Raw genomic sequence first — 20861 nt, 5'->3', positions numbered from 1 at the left:
GGGAGTGGAAGGAGGGATACCAGCCACCTGGAGAATAGAGATGGAATGAGGTGATGCTGGCCACCTGGGAGGGGTAGGGAGGTGAAGGCAGAAAGCTGGCAGTATAGGGAGAGGACAGATAGATCCTGGACTTTAAGGAAGGTGTAGATCTTGAGCTAGTCCTGAAGGTGGTGCATGACTGAAAGTTCACCTAAAGCACTGCATACCCTTGGAATGACCCTGAAGTTGGTTTATGTGAGTCTCGATTTGGAAATATTAGGGGATTTTACCCTCTTTTATAACTGTGCAATTACAGCAACTGTCCTTTGAAAATGCACATCTCTTGAATATTTGACATAGACCTCAGAACATACAGAAGAAAATTAAAATGCCAGCACCGCAGTTCACAAAACTATTGTGTTTTGATTGCCAGCGTGTTCTGTGCCAAGGGGGAATTCCTAACATTTTAGGTCTATGATTTAACAGTAGTTGAGATTACGTTTGGCATAACACAAAATTGCTATGGCCAGAAAGCCTTCTGAAAAATCTTTTAAGGAAAATTTGCTCATCTTGGACTATGGTTGCCATCTGGCTCCAGATTTGCCCAAAAGGGGCAATCCAGGCCAGGTTTTACTGAATTGCATGAAGGGATTTGTAGTTCTAATTTCCTAACTGGATGTCCTGAGTAAAGCAAGACTACAAGTCTCCGTCTGTGCCAGATCTGGTTTGTTTGTTGTTTTTTTTTTAATGATCAAGCTGCTACTAGAATGGATATCAGATGATGAACGTGGCACCCTTCAAATCTTTTTATTTTACTTTCAGAAAGTGGCTTTCTCTTCTTGCATCTATAAACAGCAAAATTCTGAGTACCTTCCAGTCACCATCTTTTCCCATAACAGGCTGCCCCGATGTCAAACCTGACATTTTAATCCGATTTAAAGAAGACGGATTTAGGATGGATTCCCAGGACAATAAGGAACCCGTGACTGGAACCTGTGGGAAATGGCGTGAAGGTAATGCAGTAGGATTAAGGCTAGCAATGGGTTCATCCTTTAACCTATGCCTGTCACTGACATGATGTAAGAGAGTGATCTTACTCACGGGCATACCAAGGTAAACCTTAAGCTAGTCGTCTATAATGGAATCTTGGTGCCAAGTACATGGCATGGGGATATCTAGGCTGAGGCACCATAGACTTATGAACATAAGAATTATCATACTGGGACAGAGTGAAGGTCCATCAAGCCCAGTATCCTGCTTCCAACAGTGGGCAACCCAGGTCCCAAGTATGAGGCAGAAACCCAGAGAATAGCAACATTCCAGAGCTGAGATTGTGATGCCATAATGCCTCATTCCACCAGTGCCTAAGAGCCAAGCTCATCAGTGATGTCACAGTGGCTTCACTGTCCTATACTTGGCTCACATGAGAACATAAGAGCTGCTGTACTGGGACAGACCGAAAGTCCATCAAGTTTTTTGTTTTCAACAGTGGCCAACCCAGGTCCCAAGTAGTAAAACAAATTTTATGCTGCTTATCCTAGGAGTAAGCAGTGATTTTCTCCAAATCTATCTTAATGATGGCTTATTAACTTTTCTTTTGGGAAAATCAGCCAAACCTTTTTTAAACCCTGTTAAGCTGACTGCTTTCACCACATTCTCTGGCAGTGAATTCCAGAGTTTAAGTACACATTGAGTGAAGAAATATTTTTCTCAGGTTTGTTTTAAATCTACTTCTTAGTAGCTTCATTGCAGGTCTCCTAGTATTTTTATGTCTACCTGTTCTACTCCATGCAGTATTTTATTAGACCTCTATCATATCTCCCTACAGCCTTCTCACCTTCAAGCCGAAGAGCCCTAGCCGCTTTAGTCTTTCCTCATAGGGAAGTTGCCCATCCCCTTTATCATTTTTGTCACCCTTCTCTGTACCTTTTCTAATTCCGCGACATCTTTTTTGAGATGCGGTGGCTTGCCCTCTGAAATGCTTCGTGATCGGAGAACCCCCGTTACCACACACTAACCAAATATTAAGATGGCATCCAGGACCATTTCAAAGCTGATGGTACTTTCTCCTGTTTCGAACAGGCAGCCCCCTCTGCGATCTGGACGCCACAGTAGAGATCCTCAAGATTGAAGATTCTCATATCAGCGACGCAGTGGGAAAAAGGGAGGACGTTATCGATATAGGTGAGAAAATAAATTCCTTTACGATCCTCGCTAGAGAGAGAACCTTACGCCTCCGTGTCAGTTACTGTTGTATTGCGGAATTTTATTGTAGCTGAATAAATCACAGTGAATATTCTACCAACATTTATTCAGCTAGGCCAGGGGTAGACAATTCCAGTCCTCGAGAGCCACAGACAGGTCAGGTTTTCAGGATATCCACAATGAATATGTACAAGATGGATTTGCGTGCACTGCTTCCTTGAGATGCAAATCTATCTTACATTAGTGATTTTTATTCCGCCATTACCTTGCGGTTCAAGGCGGATTACAGAAGAGGATTTCTGGACATGTCCAGAGGTGTTACAGAGTAGAGCGGGTTGCTTCAGAGGATTGAAATGTTTCATACGGTATTAGTTAGTCTTCATGGATTTCTTGAATAGCAGGGTTTTTATTTCTTTTCTGAAAGTTTTGTAGTCTGGGGTCGCGATTAGTAGATTGGAGAGTTGGTGGTCTAGTTTTGATGCCTGTATGGCTAGAAGGCCATCGTAGTTTTTTCCGTTTGATGTCTCTGATTTGATGTCGCATATTTATTGTGGATTTCCTGAAAACCTGACCTGCCTGTGGTTCTCGAGGACCGGAATTGGCTACCCCTGAGCTAGGTTAAGGACTCCGTAATGTGTTTGCATTTTTGATTTCAGAATGTTAAGTTTCTTAGTGGTAAAATTCAAATTTACCCTGATCTATGTGGAGCAATTTTTTTTTGTCACGCAGCAAGAAATCTTCTCGGGAGCTAAGATTATTTTGCAATGTCCAGGTAAATGCATTATTCACGGTGGCGTGGTAAGGGGGAAGGGGGTGGTGGTCCGCCCCGGATACTGTCGTGGTGGGGGCGCCGGCACCCTTTCCCTCCTCTTGTACCTCTTTCAATTTTTCCCTGCGCGAGCAGCATCGCCAACTTGCTACCCACATCGATGTTGGCTCTTTCTGACCATCACTTCCGGGTCCCGCGCCTTGCAAGTGATATCGGAGGGAGAACAGACAACGTGGGTAGCAAGCTCGCTATGCTGCTCACGCCAGGATAATTAAAGAGGTGTGGGGGAAGGGAAGGGGGTGCGTATACAGCAGGGGAGGGGTCAGGGAGGACAGGGAAGAGGGTGGGGGAGGGGGCGCCACTCACCCTTGCTATGCCACTGATTATTCAATACAGGCTCCCAGCAGACTTCAAAAAAGAAAACGGCTGCCGAGATGGGAGAGGAGCAGAGCTGGCGTTAGACAAGATAGGGCGCCGGGCAGACGCTAGGGAGGCAGCCCCGGGGCTTGTTTGCAGGCTGCCCCTCTTTCAACTTCAGGAAGCTTTAGGGTCCCCTATGACAGGGGGGCTCAGGGCAATTGCCCTGTTTTTCCATCCCTACCGCCGGCCCTGGAGGAGGAGAATGGAATGTCTGTAGCTAGCAGGATGATTTTAGACACAGTCCGTTGTCCCTTTGCCCCATGGTGTGGCCTTGAATGGGCCTGAGTGGGCAGAGGTCCACCCGTTGTGAGTCAGGACCAAACCTCACCTGCGTAGCTGGCAGGGATCGCCAATCTTGCCGGGAGAAGACCTCTTTCGTTGCAACCCCAGGGCTGTTTAAACTCCGCGGCAGTCAGCGGCTGCGCTTTCAGGTTGACCGAAATGCCATTGTCGAGCATGTGTGGGGCCGATGGCACAGGCAGCCATATTCCTCAGGGTTCAGATGGCCTGGGGGTTCCAGTGAAGAAAGTCTTCAGCTGGTGGGATCGGGGACCCCCACCAGCTGAGGTAATTTTAAAAACATTCTTTGGGCTCTAGTAAACACCGCTATAAAGAGTTTTGTTAACAGCATAACGATAGTAAAATGAACAAATATACCGGTAATCCCCACTTTTAGAAAGCGTTGTTAGGGTCGCTGGTCGTGGCAGTATTAGAATTCCTGTGAGCGACGGAGCTAATACCACTGCGGCCGGCGATAAAAAAAAGTCTAATGTGGCTTCGTAAAAGGAGGGGGATAGACATGTTTGGTAGGCATGGGGCAGACAGGAAATGCGCTCTACCCCTGGGCCCAGCTAGAAATTGCCTTCCATCTACATCGTTGTTTTGGTCGTGCACGATTGCCTTGCTGCACTCATGGAAACACATACCACTAACTAATATAAGGTACTTTGAAAATTTAAAGCATCCCATGGCATTATTACCTCTCTACAGCTCTAAAACTAATGGATTTTTTAAAAACTTAGCTGGAGGGGAAGCGAGGCCTAGCGGTTAGAGCTGCTGTCTTAGTACCCTGAGGATGTGAGTTCAATCCCAGCCTGCTCCCTGTGACCCTGGGCAAGTCGCTCAACCTTTCTTTGGCCCCAGCCACCACAGCTAGAATGTGAGTCTGCCACGACCATTAGGGAAAATACCCAGTAGTACCGGATTACTATTCAATGCATTGTGAAATCTCTTCACGAAAAGGGGGTTAATAAACCCCAAATCAATAAATAATGCAAAGACAGGATATTAAGTGCAAAATAGAAGAGTGAGCAAGCTCTCATTTTTTTTTTTTCTCCAGCAGAGGATGAAGCCAAGAACAACAGTGAGACGCAGAGAGCGTGCAACGGACAGCAGAGGGGGGAATGCAAATACCGAGAGCCCTCTAGAGATGGCCCAGTTCCTTTCACTGACCACGAAGGCGGTATCAATAAGGTAACATCGCCCAGATCGGAAGAAGAGGGCCAAACGGGAGAGAGACCGGCCACCTCTGCTGAACAGGAGATAAATTTCCAGCCCTTCGCAAAGATTATACAATCTCAGAGCCTCCCCGAAAGAGGGAAACCGATCCAAAGTGCTGCTAACTGGGGAAGCTTCACACCACACTCGCTTTTTCTAGAGCACCAAGAAAACAAAGAACGTGGGAGCAAGTTCACTGAGACATTACATCATAAATTTATCGAACAGTACCATGGAAGAGAGGCGAAAATTACTTGGAGCGTAGAAGAGAACAGAATAATTAAGAAAACAAACCTTCCTGCAGATAGACATTTAAAAGTGGAAAGGAAACCGTTAAAATGTAAGTGGTGTGATGAGTGCTTTGATTGCCAAGCCGAGCTGAAAGGGCATATGAGAATCCACACTGGAGAAAGACCATTTCAGTGTACTGAGTGCGAGAAGAAATTCAAATTCCGGTCAAATCTTGCAGCACATAAAAAAACCCACATTGGAGACAGGCCCATTAATTGTGATGAGTGTGGGAAGTGCTTCACGTACAGATCACAGCTTAGAATTCACCAGCGAGTGCACTCCGGAGAGAAACCATTTAAATGTACAGAATGCGACAGATCTTTTAGTTCAAACTCGAACCTCAGGAGACACAAAACTGTTCATACGGGAGACAAACCGCACATATGCAGTGACTCTGAGGAATGTCTCGGTCAGAAATGTATCTTGGGACAACAAAATAAAAAGATTCACACGGGAGATCCTTTTTCATGCTCTGAATGTGATAAAAGCTTCTGCTCTAAAGCCCTTCTGAGGCGACACGAAGTGAAGCATATGGCCCAGAAACCGTTTAAATGTTCCGAGTGTGATAAACGGTTCAGTACATCGTGCAACCAGAAACTACACGAAAAGATCCACGTGGGGGATACTGTGGCGTGCTCAGTGTGTAACAAACACTTCTGTTCTCAAGCTCTTCTGAGGCGACATGAAAAGATTCACACGGGGGAAAAACCATTCAAATGTTCTGAATGTGGCAAGAGCTTCACCAGGGCGTGCAACCAGAGACAACACGAAAAGATTCACAGGAAGGGAGAATTTAAGTGCCCGAAGTGCGATAAATGTTTTGCTCACATATCGGACCTCAGGGCACACAAAAGACTTCACAGGAAAGAGAAAGTCTTTAAGTGTACTGAATGCGATAAATGTTTCTGCAAAAGGGCCAGCCTGAAAATGCACGAGAGGAAGCACACGGGAGAGAAACCCTTTAAATGTTCTGAATGTGATAAGCGTTACACTAATAAATTCATCTTGAGGCAACACGTAAGAAGCCACACGGGAGAGAAACCATATCAGTGTTCTGTTTGCCATAAAAGGTTCTGTAAATTATACAGCCTGAGAAAACATGAGATTAAACACCCGGGAAGGAGACAGTTCTCGTGCACTGACTGTAACGAAAGCTTTCCTCAGGAATATCTCCTCCGGAGGCATAAAAAAATTCATACTGGTGACAGGCCGTTTTCATGCTTCGAATGTGGTAAAAGATTCTTGGAGAAGACGCACCTCACAAATCACCAGAGGATCCACACCGGAGCAAAACCATTTACATGCACTCAGTGTGGTAAAAGTTTCAGACAAGAGTCCAACCTTAGAAGACACCAACAGCTGCACAGCACCGGGAGGCCATTTTTATGCCCTGATTGTGGTGAAAGCTTCATTTGGAAGAAATACCTCATAGATCACCAGAAAATTCATGCTGGTGAGGCCTTGGATGGTACGCACAGAACTAAGCCATCTGGAAACATTACTCCGAGTGAAACCCATTTGGAGACGTTACTTGGGGAGACAGTAAATTTGAGAGACTGAGATCCTATATGCAGCTGAGGTTTACTGTTGGCAAGGTGCACAAAAAAGTAATCCGTTTGGAGACAAAAAACTCCCCACCCAAACAGTGTTCATTTCAAAAGCTGGAAGGAGGTCTGGGTCTAGCAGAAACAGATTATGTACACAGAGCTACTATTCTGGACCTCCACGCTTACTTATCAGTATCAACAAATCCAAATAAGCAAACGGGTTCTGAAATATAAACTGCCTCAGTCCACATCCATAAACTTGAGCAAGTGTTTGGAAGAAAAGTAATGAATGTGTAATTAAACTCTGGAATTCATTGCCAGAGAATGTGGTGAAAGGAGTTAGCTTAGCAGGGTTTAAAATATGGGGGGGTGGAGGATAATTTCCTAAAAGAAAAGTCCATAAATCATTATTATTAAGATGGACTTGGGAAAATCCATTGCTTATTTCTAGGAGAAGCAGCATAAAAACAGTCTTATTCTTTAGGATCTTGCCAGGTACTTGTGACCTGGAGTGGCTGGCGTCTATTAGAAACAGGATACTGAGCTTGATGGACCTTCGGTCTGTCCCAGTATGGCAACTCGTATGTTCTTATGTTTTCATGTTTATCTAGCCCAATATCCTGTTTCTAACAGTAGCCAATCCAAGTCACAAGTACCTTTCAGGAATCCAAACAGTCGCAACATTCCATGCAGAATTCCCAAGGAGAAGCAACATTCCATGCAGAATTCCCAAAGAGCAGCAACATTTCATGCTACTAATCCCAGGGCAAGCAGTGGCTTCCCACATTTCTGTCACAATAGCAGACTATGGACTTTTCTTCCAGGAACTTGTCCAAACCTTTTTTTTTTAAACCAGCTACGCTATCCGCTCTTACCACAACTTCTGGCAATGCGTTCCAGAGCTTAACTATTCTCTAAGTGAAATTTTTATTCCTCCTATTGGTTTTAAAAGTGTTTCCCTGTAACTTCATCAAGTGTCCCCTAGCCTTTGTAATTTTTGACAGAGTGAGAAATTGATCCACTTATACCCATTCTACTCCACTCAGGATTTTGTAGACTTCAATCCTATCTCCCCTCAGCCGTCTCTTTTCCAAGCTGAAGGCCCTAACCTCTTTAAGCTTTTACCTATCAATCAGAACATGATAGGCCATAAGAACCGAGTTATTTTCTGATGGAGGATATTTGAATACCTAGATGATAGAAAATGGTATAAAACTGTGGAAAATAGTGAATAGGGTTATAGCCATTTGTGAAACACCATATGGAGAACCTTTTCCATTCAGAGGTTTTCTAGCAGGAAATAATATATGCTGGAAAGACTCTGGTAGTCCAAGAGCACTGTTTGGTTTCCATGCTGTGAGGGCTAATGATTTGAGGTTGGGATAAAGAAGATGACACACGGGGAGGAGCTTACCTAAGATGGCGGCTTGAACGTGGCCGCGGAGACGACATCGGAGTTCCTGCAGATAATTTTCCTTGACCTGGTTCTATGGTCAAAAGAAAATCAAAGATCCGGGTTTCCCCGGATGAATCCGCTGTAACGGCAGGGCTGATGGACGCGTTTGTGGCGCGAGGAGTCCGAACACAGCAACTGGGAGGATCCTCGGCAATAAGAGACACGCAGACTGAAGCGTGTGATCTCTCTTTCGAGGGCGCCATCTTGTGCCTGGAGGAGCTTAGTCCTCCGATTCATCCCGAAGCAACGGGATGGCAGATGGAGGAGGAACCGTCTCGGGGATGTTCCTTTCCTGGATAACGGCTCTGCATGGAGGGCTGAGGAGGGCTGTTTCTACAACGTTGCAGCGTTCGGAGACTGAGATGCAGCAGGCTACTGGAGCTCTTTTCCTGACAGAAAAGAAAGCTGCTGTGGCTACAGGTACATTATTTTCTACAGAGGACTTGGGGAGCAGTGTCATGCCTATGGAAAGGCCGAAGGAATTCAATATGGAAACGCTTTGGGAGGCAATTTCAAATTTGCAACTCACTTTGGGAGCTCAATTCCAGCAACTTTCACAACGTTACACAGCAGTTTTATCTGGAAATTTGGATATAAAGAATAAAGTTTCAAGTCTTGAGAGTAAAGTGGATGAACATGGCTCCAGAGTAAAAGTAGTTGAGATCCAGGCTTTAATTTGGATTAAGGACAGTGAGAATCTTCATTTCAAGATAGAAATGCTGGAGAATGCGACCAAGAAATGTAATCTTTGGATTATAAACTTTCCAAAAAAGTCCTTTATCAGCACATGACATGTTTAAAAAATATTTAACTGAAGTTCTTAAGGTTCCAGAAACTTCATATCCACCTCTCTCAAAAATTTATTACCTTCCTAGGAGACTTAAATCTCAAAATCCTAACCAGCAGAATTTATCTGCTGATAGTTTGGATTTAACAAATTTCTTAGAGAGGTCGGAAACCGAAGCGCAGGATACAGCGACGTTGCTGGTACAGTTCGCTATAGATTCAGACAGGGAATGGATGTTAAAATTATTTTTCAAGGGAGAGGGAGGATTCAAGATGGCGGACACCACTCTGCTGAGCTGAGAAGCTTAGCGTTTTTCTTCTAAATTTTTCTATAATCGGAGGCTGTTACATACTTTTAAGATATGCCTCATACTAAGAGGAAGGGGAACGTGAGAGCAGGACAACTACCGCTACTCACATTGTCTCCAGCCCAGCCGACGATTCAGCGTTTTCTGCACCCGCTGAGCCCAGCCGACACCCGGACAATCTCGCGGCGGCAGACTTCTGCATTGGACACGAGTGAGGGAGCACTCGAGTCCCTGGAACTGATGACATTGTTGTCGCCGCCGCTTCTCTCTGCGCCTCCGTGTCCAGCAGGACTGCAGAGTGAGGAGTCTGGCCCCGAGGGAGAGGAGCAGGAGATCCCGGAGCAGCTATTGGGAGGAGCTACAGCCCCAGCTGGAACTCTGGGTCGGAAGAATGCCGAAGAAGTAGGAGGAACATCAACTACTCCAGTAGTGACACTAGAAACACTTTTTGAAGCTATTAAGAAAATAGACGTGAAGGTGGAGAAGATGGCTTCGGACATGGAGGTACTGGTTAAGAAAATGGATACTTTCACAGATAGTCTGGCTAAAGTTAAGCTTGAATGTATGGATAAAATACAAACTGAGTCAGCTTCCTTGAAGACTTCAATTACTACTATTATTAAAGAACAAAACTTTACAGCCCGTAAAATAGAAATGATAGAGAACTTTAATAGAAGATTGAACTTGAGGGTTTTTTAAATTGTCCAAGGATTTCAGTGACTTCACCAATAGAGATTAAAAAAAAATTCCTTATAGAATCCTTGAATTTTCCGCAAGACCAAATTCCGCCCATAAATAAAGCATATTTTTTTACCTGTTTCAAAGAAATCTTCTGATACATCGAGGGGTGAGAATTTGGCTGCTGATAAAGATTTACAAAATCTCACCGCCATATTGGAGACGTCCTCCACGGACGTTACAGAAAGAGCAACGTTACTTGTTAATTTTATCTTTGAACAAGATCTTTAATTCTGTGATGAGGTTATTCTTTCAAAAACCTGAAATACCTTTTTGCGGACAACGACTTTGGTTATATCACGATGTAACCAGAATAACTCAAGATAGGTGGAAAAATGTTTTGGGCAATGAGAGAGGAGACAAGGAAGCTAGGTGCTACTTTTCTTTTAGCATATCCATGCAAATGTGTTATTAAGTATATGGGTGCTCTTCACACCAGACCATCTACGATCTTTTTTTTTTTTTTTTTTTAATTGAGTTTAATACTTTTACAATATCATAAAGATATCAAGGAAAAAAAGGGTTTCCATACAAATTTTCGTTACAAGAAATAATACAAAAAAACATCCTTTACAAGCCCCCTAAAAAGGGGAGACCCTGGAAAAGCGGAGACTCAGAGGAGATATGATAGAGACCTTCAAGATCCTGAGGGGCATCGAAAAGGTTGACAAAGACAGATTTTTCAATTTGAAAGAAACCACAAGAACAAGGGGTCACTCGATGAAATTGAAGGGGGACAGGTTTAAAACAAACGCAAGGAAGTACTTTTTCACACAGAGGGTGGTGGACACATGGAACACCCTTCCGGAGGCCGTGATAAGAAATAGCACAGTACAGGGTTTCAAGGATGACCTGGATAGGTTCCTGGAAGACAAAGGGATTGAGGGGTACAGATAAGAGCAGTGGAAGGTTTAGAGATAACTGTAGAGGAAGGCAATAAAATTAGTCAGGGACCGCTGACCAGGCAATATGCCTGGTGGGCCGCCGCGTGAGCGGACCGCTGGGCTGGATGGACCTCTGGTCTGCCCCGGCGGAGGCGACTACTTATGTACTTATGTACTTATATTGCTTATTTTCAAATAAATTTTAAAGGAAAACAAAGAAATGGTTGAGTTCCAATGAACTCAAAATCATTCCCAACTAAATTTAGGACATTTTGACATTCCTACCCTAATTCCTCATCAATAAATAAAAGAAAAAGAAAAGAAATCTCACTTCTGTTCATGAGCTACCAAAAATTGTTGCAATTGAATGGGGCCCCAAAAGACAAATTCAGTATCTTCTATCTTAACCAGACATTTACAAGGAAACTTCAAGAAAAATGATGCCTCAAGTGCCACTACTCTAGTTCTCAATTTTAAAAATTATTTTCTTCTAAACTGAGTAGCTCTTGAGACATCTGGAAATATACTAATCAAATCCCCACAGAACTTGATCAGTCTATTTTTAAAGTAAAGTTTCATTAACAACATTTTATCTGTCTCACTCATGCATGTTAGAATCAATGTGGAGCGAGTCTGAATAACATCTTGAGAGTCTTCTAAAAACTCTGTCAAATTAACATCATCTGTTACCAGATGGTCCACATCCTGTACAGTTTCCTTTTTCTTCTGGGGAACATCCACGATCATTTTTAGATCTTTAAGGTTTTTCTAGTGGAGGGGATGGAGCTCAAGAATAATGCCGGGTTGTAGCGTTTAAGCCTTTCCTCCCTGTAATTTCTTTATTCCCCTCTTCTATTAATTAAGGTCTAAGGAAGAGTTAAGTTGCATAATAATTTTTACTTTAAATGTTAAAATGATAAATGCTCTTTTTCTTTTGGAACATAACTCTGTATTTCTGTATCAAGTAGTTTATACTTGTAAAGTATGTTGAACTTAATAACAATTTTAATTAATTTTTTTTTTTTTTAAATTATTTTTCAAATATAAAGATGTTCCCTTTATGTCTAATGTTGCAAGGATATTCCCTGATGTATCTCGTACTACACAGAAGATAAGGAAACAATTTCTCATTTTGAGACCCCAGGCCTTGCAGTTGGGCGCAGCATTTGTCTTGAGGTAGCCCCCTGTCAATGTGTCATGGTCTATCAAGACAGCCGATATGTTTTCTATGAACCTCGGCGGCTCTCTAGATTTATATCTGCCCACGGGCAATCTGTAATTCCTAAGGGCTCCTTTTACAAAGGTGCGCTCGTGTTTTTAGCGCACGCATGCATGCGCCGAAAAATTACCGCCGGCTTAAAAGGAGGCAGTAGCGGCTAGCACGTGCACGCCTTTGTAAAAGGAGTCCTATGTGAACCTGTTTCATCTCAGTATAAGCTCAGAGAGGATATGTTCTGACATCTACTAGTTCCATCTTCTTTTTCCTTTGTTAAAGTTTCCTTTTAAATTTTCAGTCCATTTACAGCTCTTCCACCACTTATTCAGGACTAATTAGACATTGTGACTTATTATTTCATTGTTTAAATTTCCAAGACGTTTTTCTTGGAAGGAATATTTCTGTTACCACTGTATTTTTTCTTATTTGACTGATGATTATGTCAAAAGTTTAAAATTTAAATAAAGAATTAAAAAAGAAGATGATACAGGGGAGGAGATGGGGGATAGGAGAGGTAAGGTAGTTAAGCTCTGGAACGCATTGCCAGAGGATGTGCTAAGAGCTGTTAATGTAGCTGGTTTAAAAAAAGGTTTGGACAAGTTCCTGGAGGAAACGCCCATAGTCTTCTGTTGACATAGACACGGGGGAAGCCACTGTTTGCCCTGGGATCGGTAGCATGGAATGTTGCTGCTCTTTGGAGATTCCACATGGAATGTTGCTGATCTTTGGGGACTCTGCATGGAATGTTACTACTCTTTGGAGATTTCACATGGAATGTTCCTACTCTTTGGGGATTCCACATGATATAGTGTTACTCTTTGGGGTTCCAGAATCTTGCTACTGTTTGGGGATTCTGGAATCTTGGTACTCTTTGGGGGTTCTGCATGGAATGTTACTCCTCTTTGGAGATTCCACATGGAATGTTGCTACTCTTTGGGGATTCCGCATAGAATTTTGCTACTCTTTGGGGATTCCACATGGAATGTTCCTACTCTTTGGGGATTCTGCATAGAATGTTGTTACTCTTTGGGGACTCTGCATGGAATGTTACTCCTCTTTGGAGATTCCACATGGAATGTTGCTACTCTTTGGGGATTCCGCATAGAATGTTGCTACTCTTTGGGGATTCCGCATGGAATATTGTTACTCTTTGGGGTTCCAGAATCTTGCTACTGTTTGGGGATTCTGGAATGTTGCTGCTATTTGGGTTTCTGCCAGGTACTTGTGACCACTGTGGAACGAGGATACTGGGCTAGATGGACCATTGGCTATTCTTATGTTCATGTGTGGGATGGGGGGAGATGAATATTGTAGCTGCTTTTTGGGGGAACTGACAACACAGAAAGATAATACTAGTCTACTAGTTTGCTGTTATTCAGAGTGAAGTTAACATAAATGTTGTGATGTATTTGAGAGTGATTGATAATGTAATAAAGTGTTCACTTAAAACAAAGAAGGCAGCCCTTGCTCTGAGTGATTAATGATGGAAACATTGGAAGCCTACATGGATGTAGACCACAGTGACCTTGGAACCAAGTCTGCTGAGGCTAGTACGGCATAGTGAGAATTCTGGTCCTGGGTCTCAGCTGGAACTTGTTGAGGGTCTTTGCTTTGAGTGGGATGGGGTGAAAAGACAAAAAGTAGAGGCTGCATCCAGGCAGGTGGTGAGGGCGTCTGGGTCTAGGATGACTCTTCGCGGCCGTTTCAGCACTGAATCAGCCTCGATGAATTGTCATAGAATCGGACGGCGGAGTGCCAGGTAAGGACAGCTGCGGGGCCTCAATCACCTCGTGTGTGTGTGGGGGGGGGGGGTCAATGCCCCCACATCCCCTACATGTCACCCTCCACACAGAGCTTCCATTCTGCAGATGGGCCTCAATCGCCTTATTTGGAGGTGATGATTTGCAGACTTTTAGGAAGGCTGTGATGGATCTTTCTCGCACGGTGCCCCAAGGGACAATTCAGCATGGCCATTTGTGTGTGTGTGTGTGTGTGTGTCCCACAATTGTTTCTTTTTAGAGGAGTGTGTTGCTCAGTGGTTAGAGCTACAGCCTCAACAGCTTCAGGTTGTGGGTTCAAATCCCTTGTGATCCTTAGCAAGCCACCTACTCCTCCCTCCCCCATTGCCCCAGGTAGTTTAAATAGATTGTGAGCCCACCAGGACAGAGAAGGAAAAATGCTTGAGTACCTGAATGTAAACCACCCAGGCCAGTGTATCGCAAACTGTGTGCCTCCTGAGATTTCAGTTCTATGCCAGCTGACCGCGAGAGGCACGTCCTGTAGGAGGTCAGCTGGCGCCAATGACGCTCCTCCTGGCCGGCGTCTCTCCTCCTCTCGCCGCACCTCCCAGATCCCTCCACCGAAGCGGGTCGCGGCCAGATGGGCCTCCACACATGCGTGGACGTTGATGCGATGGCTTCATGCATGTGCAATGACATCATCATGTCGACATCTGTGCACTTCCGGGTGCCTTCTGGCCGGGGTACTGGATTTAGTGTGCCGCTGGCTGGAAAGTTTGCAAGACCCTGACTTAGGCTATAACTGGTATATAAATATTGAATAAATAATTAAAAAAAAAAAAGACCTCATACAATGAAGCAGACCCGATAGATATTCAATGGTACTGCCTTAGTATAATCATAGGTCAACTCACCCCCCCTTTCCATTTGTGTGAGTGAACAAGATGAAACAGAAATCAATTAACTTTGTGTGTAGAAAAGTAGCACTTATCTTAAATCTTTGTTCCCCATGGGGAGGCTTGATTAACGCCGCTGCAATACAACTCACGAAAGTTGGCATGATGGTAATAGCACTATCCACTCACGTAATTGCGCTGTCGCACAAATCTTATGCACCAACACTGGTTTTTAGAGATTAACAGGGGTCTCAAGTGCTCACTACCAGAAGCCTGAGTTATTTGTCAAAGCCACTGGCTGATACCGTGAGCTATCATCGGTCCCGTATCTTATCTCTATGCCTATGATTTGTGCATTTTAAATATATTAATATTGACTTATTTTCTTTATAAATTAATCCTAAAATCTATATTATTTAATGCTTCACCATTCCAAATACATCAGAATTACTTAGCTTTTTTTGTATCTTTTTCTTGCTGTTTTATTCCCATTCCTTGTAATTCAGGATTTCTCAACTTATTTTCATTATGTTAATCCTGTTATTCTCCTCTACGGAAGATCTCCGTTTCGCCCCACGTATTAACAAGGGGCTTCTTCAGGAAAGCACCACTGCCTCTATAGAAAAAGCAGACCATTTAGTTTATGTGTTATTCCACTTAAAAGTTAGACACATGCTAACATGCTTACTCTAAAATCATTGCGCTGAACGAGGATACTAGGCGGAGCTCTCAGGAACACTATCTGCTCGCTCATATAAACTTCAAGCTGTTTTCTATACTTTAACTTATCACCAACACTGTTGATCCTATATTCTTACTACCTTACTTTTTATTACTAATGGAAAATGCATATATGTATTTTTTACGCACTGAGGAGAACTGTATAACTAGGCAACTCGCCTAAACTCACTCACTCGAATATCAGAAGCGGCATTCAAACAAACACACACACTCCAGCTTACAAACTACAGATAATACTAATAATACCAGCAACCCAAACCTCTTAGCTTCCTTGGGCGTAAACCTCCTAAAGAAAGACACGTTGGCTCCTACTCAACAGCCTCAGGCTCAAACATTGGAGTCCAACTATTTAAAGGCTTACAAGGGCGTCTGATGTCATATCCGGCAACTCGTAATGCCGGTAACAATTCACTCCGCCACCACATAAATGATATTACGTCATCAATCTTATTCAAATACACCCTAATGAATCGATCGTCTTTTTTTATTATTACTTTGTTCGTTATATATTTTTTATTTTGTATTTTGATTGTCCTACCCTACATCATAAACATAATTAAACCCTGTAAATGTAGACCAAAAAGACACTGCTAAACAGCTAAAGCCTACCCAGCATTGACATTATTTAGAAAAAAGTTTGCCAGTTAATGGCTATATTCAACCCACGAGGTTGTAAGCTTCCCAACCGGTCAATCCACCTCTGCTCTGTCTGTAACAACTTTTTACCCCTGTCCCCTCCCCTTACTGCAACCTCTATCCTATCTATAATCATGCATTTAAGTTGGTTAAACTCATGTTTATAGTGTAAGCAGTGAGCTACTAACGGAGCTTCCTTCCTGCTATGATTTAAGCAGGATTTATGTTCCGCCATGCGGATGTTGAATTGTCTAGTCGTTTTCCCTACATAGATTTTCTGACAGGGACACATAATAATGTAAACGACATTATCAGATTTACATGTAGTGGTATGACGTAATTGATACTGTCTATGATTGTTAGGATTTTCAAACACGCTTCCCTGCATCGTTAGAGGACAGATCTGACATCTACCACATATCGAATGCGACCCCCCACCGGTGGACGTCCGTTCCGAATCAGGTTTATACCTAAGATGTTATCTTAGATTTCTACCTCTAGTGTAAGTTAATCGTAGTTGGGTATTCTCGAAGCAAGGGCACTTGAGACCCCTGTTAATCTCTAAAAACCTGTGTTGGTGCATAAGATTTGTGCGACAGCGCAATTACGTGAGTGGATAGTGAGATTCACAAAGTTTATAATAGAGATGATGGTAATAGCTACAGCATTTTTTTTCCCCCTGAAGAAGCCGGTGGTGAAATGAGTGCGCTCCGTAGGGAACAAAAAAATTTAAGGTATGTACTACTTTTCTACATCCTTCTTTACACAACAATTTGGTCCTCTTTTACTAAGCCACAGTAGAGGTTTCTATTGCAGCCTGGATGCTTAGACCAGGGATGTCCAACCTGCAGCCCGAGGGCCGCATGCGGCCCCGTGAAGTATTTTGTGCAGCCCCGGTCGAGGGCGATGCAGTGTTTTCCTCTGCTGCCCCCGGGTGTTTACCGTCTTGCCGGCTCCCTCCTGTGTCTTGCCGCAGCGTTTGCACCTGTGTGCGGCCCCAGAAACATTTTTTTTAGACCAATGCGGCCCGGTGAAGCCAAAAAGTTGGACACCCCTGGCTTAGACGCTCTTAGGAATTCTATGAGCGTCAGAGAAGCATTAGAGCAGGGGTGTCCAACTTTTTGGCTTCCCTGGGCCGCACTGGCCAAAAATTTTTTTTCTGGTGCCGCGCAAACGCTGCAGCAAGACAGAGGAAAACACTGCATTGCCCTCGACCGGGGCCACACAAAATACTTCACAGGGCCGCAGGTTGGACACCCCTGCATTAGAGCATTTAATGCTCCGGACCGTGGTATATACCACTATCGCAGCATTGTAAAAAGGGAGGGGGGGATGGTTATTTGACATATTTATTGTGCTTGGAATCCAAATGATTCTTGGTTGTTGGAAGACTACTACAACTTGGAATGAGATCTTTTGCTGGCTCATAATTAAAAAAGCATAGACGTCCAAAAAGCATTCTAAATCAGCCTGTGGACATCCTAATCGCCAGAACATCCACGCGCCGATAATCGAAACCATCTTTCTGTATGTTTGGCGAGGTGTTCCAGCCTTTGTACATCCCGAGCACAAAATGGGCGTGGTGCAGGCGTGTTATGGGTGGGGTTGGGGCGGTCTCAAGGGCGGGTTAGACATGGACGTCTTGCAGCGATAATCAAACATTTTGCAAGACATCCTGGACAGAACTTATATGTTTGGAACTAGACCTGTTTCAGAAGTGCCACAAAGGTGCCCAAACTGACCATATGACCACTGCTTCATCAAGGTAAGAACCCCCCCCCACCACACACACACACTTCCCCAGTGCTCACTGATCCCCTTCCACCACACAAAAAATGAGAAGTTTCAAGTTTTATTTTAATTTAATGAGTCGCTTAATTTAAGGTACTGGGTCTGATCGTCAGTGCCATTGGGAAGGCACCTGCAGGCACTCTACCGGAACCCACGCTAATTGTTTTAATTGGCTATCAACGGCATGGTAATTAACCGCACTGTTAAAAACCAATTAAAAACCAATTTTTTTAAAAAAAGTAGGTGCCACGAGGAGCCTACAAAACATGATGCCAGAATTGTATCTTCGCAGATGCCAAAAGAGGTGTGTCTATAGGTAGTATCTCATGGGCCGCATCGAGGCGGAAGAAGATATCTTCTTTTTCAAGGGTCCCGCGGCAACAAGGGTGCATCCGTGGAAAATCAGGGGCGGGAAACTGCACAGGGACACCAGGAAATTCTTTTTCACTGAAAGGGTGGTTGATCGCTGGAATAGTCTTCCACTTCAGGTGATTGAGGCCAGCAGCGTGCCTGATTTTAAGGCCAAATGGGATAGACACGTGGGATCTATTCACAGAGAAAGGTAGGGGAGGGTCATTGGGGTGGGCAGACTAGATGGGCCGTGGCCCTTATCTGCCGTCTATTTCTATGTTTCTATGTTTCTATGCGTGATTCTATATTGAAGATAGGCACTGGTAATGATGGCTTATAAAATCCAGGCCTACATTTCTGGCACCTACCTTCAATGCAGGCAGATATTCCAGAAACGGCGCTGGAGTCTGAGTGACACACCACTGGCGCTGTTTTTTCATGCACCTGCATTGCTTTCAGAATCTGGGTCCTCTTGTTTTCTTTGCCTTCGGCTGCTCTCTGGCCCCCCCAGAGGTTGGTGCCCTAGGTGATTGCCTAGGCTTGCCTAATAGTCGGGCCGGCACTGCAGGCAGATCCATGAAAAAACAAAGTCCTCCATTAACTACAGAACATTGCAAAAGTCAAGGCGACACGTCCATGTTCCCTTCACAGCTTGCAAGGGAGGGAACTCTCACTGGGGAAGACAAAGATCGCAGGGAACAGTGAAGGACCAAACATGCATTAAAAAACCACCCCATTTCGCCACAGGGATCAAATGTGAGAATGCGTGGGTCTAGGCCAAATTTTGACAATAGTTCGGGTAATTTATGGAGAGATTCCTTTGTATTGAAGACAGCTTTTGAAGCAGTATATGCCTACTAGAAATGGGTTCATAGACAACGGCGCGAAAGACAAAAGCGCGCGCCGACAATTGAGTGCAGCGCGCGCCGCCGCGCCACACAAAATTACAGTTTTTAGGGGCTCCGATGGGGAAAAAGTTCAGTTTTCAGTAAAATGTGGGGGGTTACAACCCCCCACACCCCCCACAACGCGGCGCGATGTCTATTAAGTAAAGTAGGGGGGGGGTTCCCCCCCACACCCCCGTCAGAGCCCTAAAAACAGTAATTTAGAGCGGCGCGGCGGCGTGCGCTGCGCTCAATTGTCTGGGCGCACCTTTGTCCCGGCGCGCTTTTGACCTGACACCCTAGAAATGTGAGGTCACGATCCGCAATGAAGTTGTCAATTGATCATTAGGTGAAACACATTATAGAAAGACGCAAGTAACAGCCACTTCGGTGGTTGGCCCACATTTGTGCCACACTTTGTTGGGGTGCTTAAAATTATGCAGAGAAAATGTCGCTTAAGAAGCAACTGAAAACGCTTTTTGTTAGCTCTGTATATGACATTTTACGGCTCTTTAAGGATGAACAGTTTTATTAGCATTTGTTAGTTTTAGCGAGTAGATGTGGAAGTATTAGACTAGTTTTAGCTATTATCTACGGAAGGATACATATATCATAGGGAGATGTGGAGGGGCATAATAAAAAACGTCTAAGTCCCCTTTTGGCATAAGGCCCTAAATGTTGAAAGGAGAAGCAGGGAAAATGTCCATTATCAAAAAAAAAAACGTCCAAAAGGAGGTTTTTGTTGATAATGGCCTGCCTCTACGTTCAGCTGTTTAAACGCCCAAACCACCACTACGTCTAAACTTACACCATATAATCAACCTAAAAAAAGCCTAAGTCCCAAACGCCCAAAACAAGGGCTCTTTAGGCGAAGGAGGAGCCAGTCCTTCGCCTAAAAGCTGAATTCTGTAACCGGTGTCTGTCAAGAACAACACCGGTTACAGAATCCACCCCCCCCCACACACACACACACAATGAACCGGGCAGGAGGGAGCCCAAGCCCTCCTTCCCTGTCGAGCCGCGACCCCCCCCCCCCCCACAATGATCGGGGCAAGAGGGAGCCCAAGCCCTCCTGCCCCGTCGAGCTGTGACCCCCCCACAAAGATCGGGGCAAAAGGGAGCACAAGCCCTCTTGCCCTGGTGAGCCGTGACCCCCCACCACCCCCACTAAGATACGGGCAGGAGGGATCCCAGGTCTTCCTGCCCTGCTGACCCCTCGACACCCTCCCACCCTCAATCCCCCTTTCCGTACCTGTACAAGTTGGCCAAACGGACGGGACCCAAGCCCGTCCATCTGGCATGCCAGCCATCCCTGGAATAGTGGGCCTTAGGGCCTGATTGGCCCAGGTGGCTCAAACCCTGCCCACAGGTGGGGCCTCAGGCGCCTGGGCCAACCGGAATCGGCCCAGTAGCCTTAGGCCTCTCCTGTGGGTGAGGCCTTAGGCACATGGGCCGGGTTTTCATCTCTGTGGATCTCTCAGGGTCAATTTTCTTTGGTGTGTTCAATGGAAGTAAAACCAGGATATTTCAACCTGTCCTCTTTTTTTCTGGAGTCATATGGTAACCCTGGGTGGAGAAAGAAGGGGGAACAAGACTGGAGCTTGGGAAATCTCTCTTCCCAGTCTTCCTGATTCATTGCAAATCTTGTCTTCCTCATCCTCCTCTATCAGTGATTCTAGGACTCCTTTTTATTTGACTGTTCCCAAATTCATCTCTCCAGGATCACC

At 44.5% G+C, this 20861-nt stretch overlaps 1 protein-coding gene across 2 annotated transcripts; it reads left to right on the top strand.

Annotated features, from left to right (window-relative positions):
• The first annotated feature begins 848 nt into the window (after window positions 1–848).
• On the top strand, window positions 849–6975 carry LOC117368335 (oocyte zinc finger protein XlCOF6-like). 2 transcript variants are annotated; one of them, XM_033961904.1, is made up of 3 exons: window positions 849–992; window positions 2062–2163; window positions 4716–6975. In XM_033961904.1, exons 1-3 carry the CDS (start codon window positions 935–937, stop codon window positions 6719–6721), a joined length of 2166 nt encoding a protein of 721 aa, XP_033817795.1. In that variant the 5' UTR covers window positions 849–934; the 3' UTR covers window positions 6722–6975. The 2 variants fall into 2 exon arrangements, with proteins under 2 accessions (XP_033817795.1, XP_033817794.1); XM_033961903.1 differs by having other exon boundaries at window positions 4713–6975.
• Window positions 6976–20861: the final 13886 nt, after the last annotated feature.

This window comes from Geotrypetes seraphini, chromosome 10 (assembly GCF_902459505.1).
Source record: "Geotrypetes seraphini chromosome 10, aGeoSer1.1, whole genome shotgun sequence".
NCBI lineage: Eukaryota > Metazoa > Chordata > Amphibia > Gymnophiona > Dermophiidae > Geotrypetes > Geotrypetes seraphini.
Note: the sequence above shows the minus strand (reverse complement) of the source record. Positions and strands in the feature narration are given on the sequence as shown.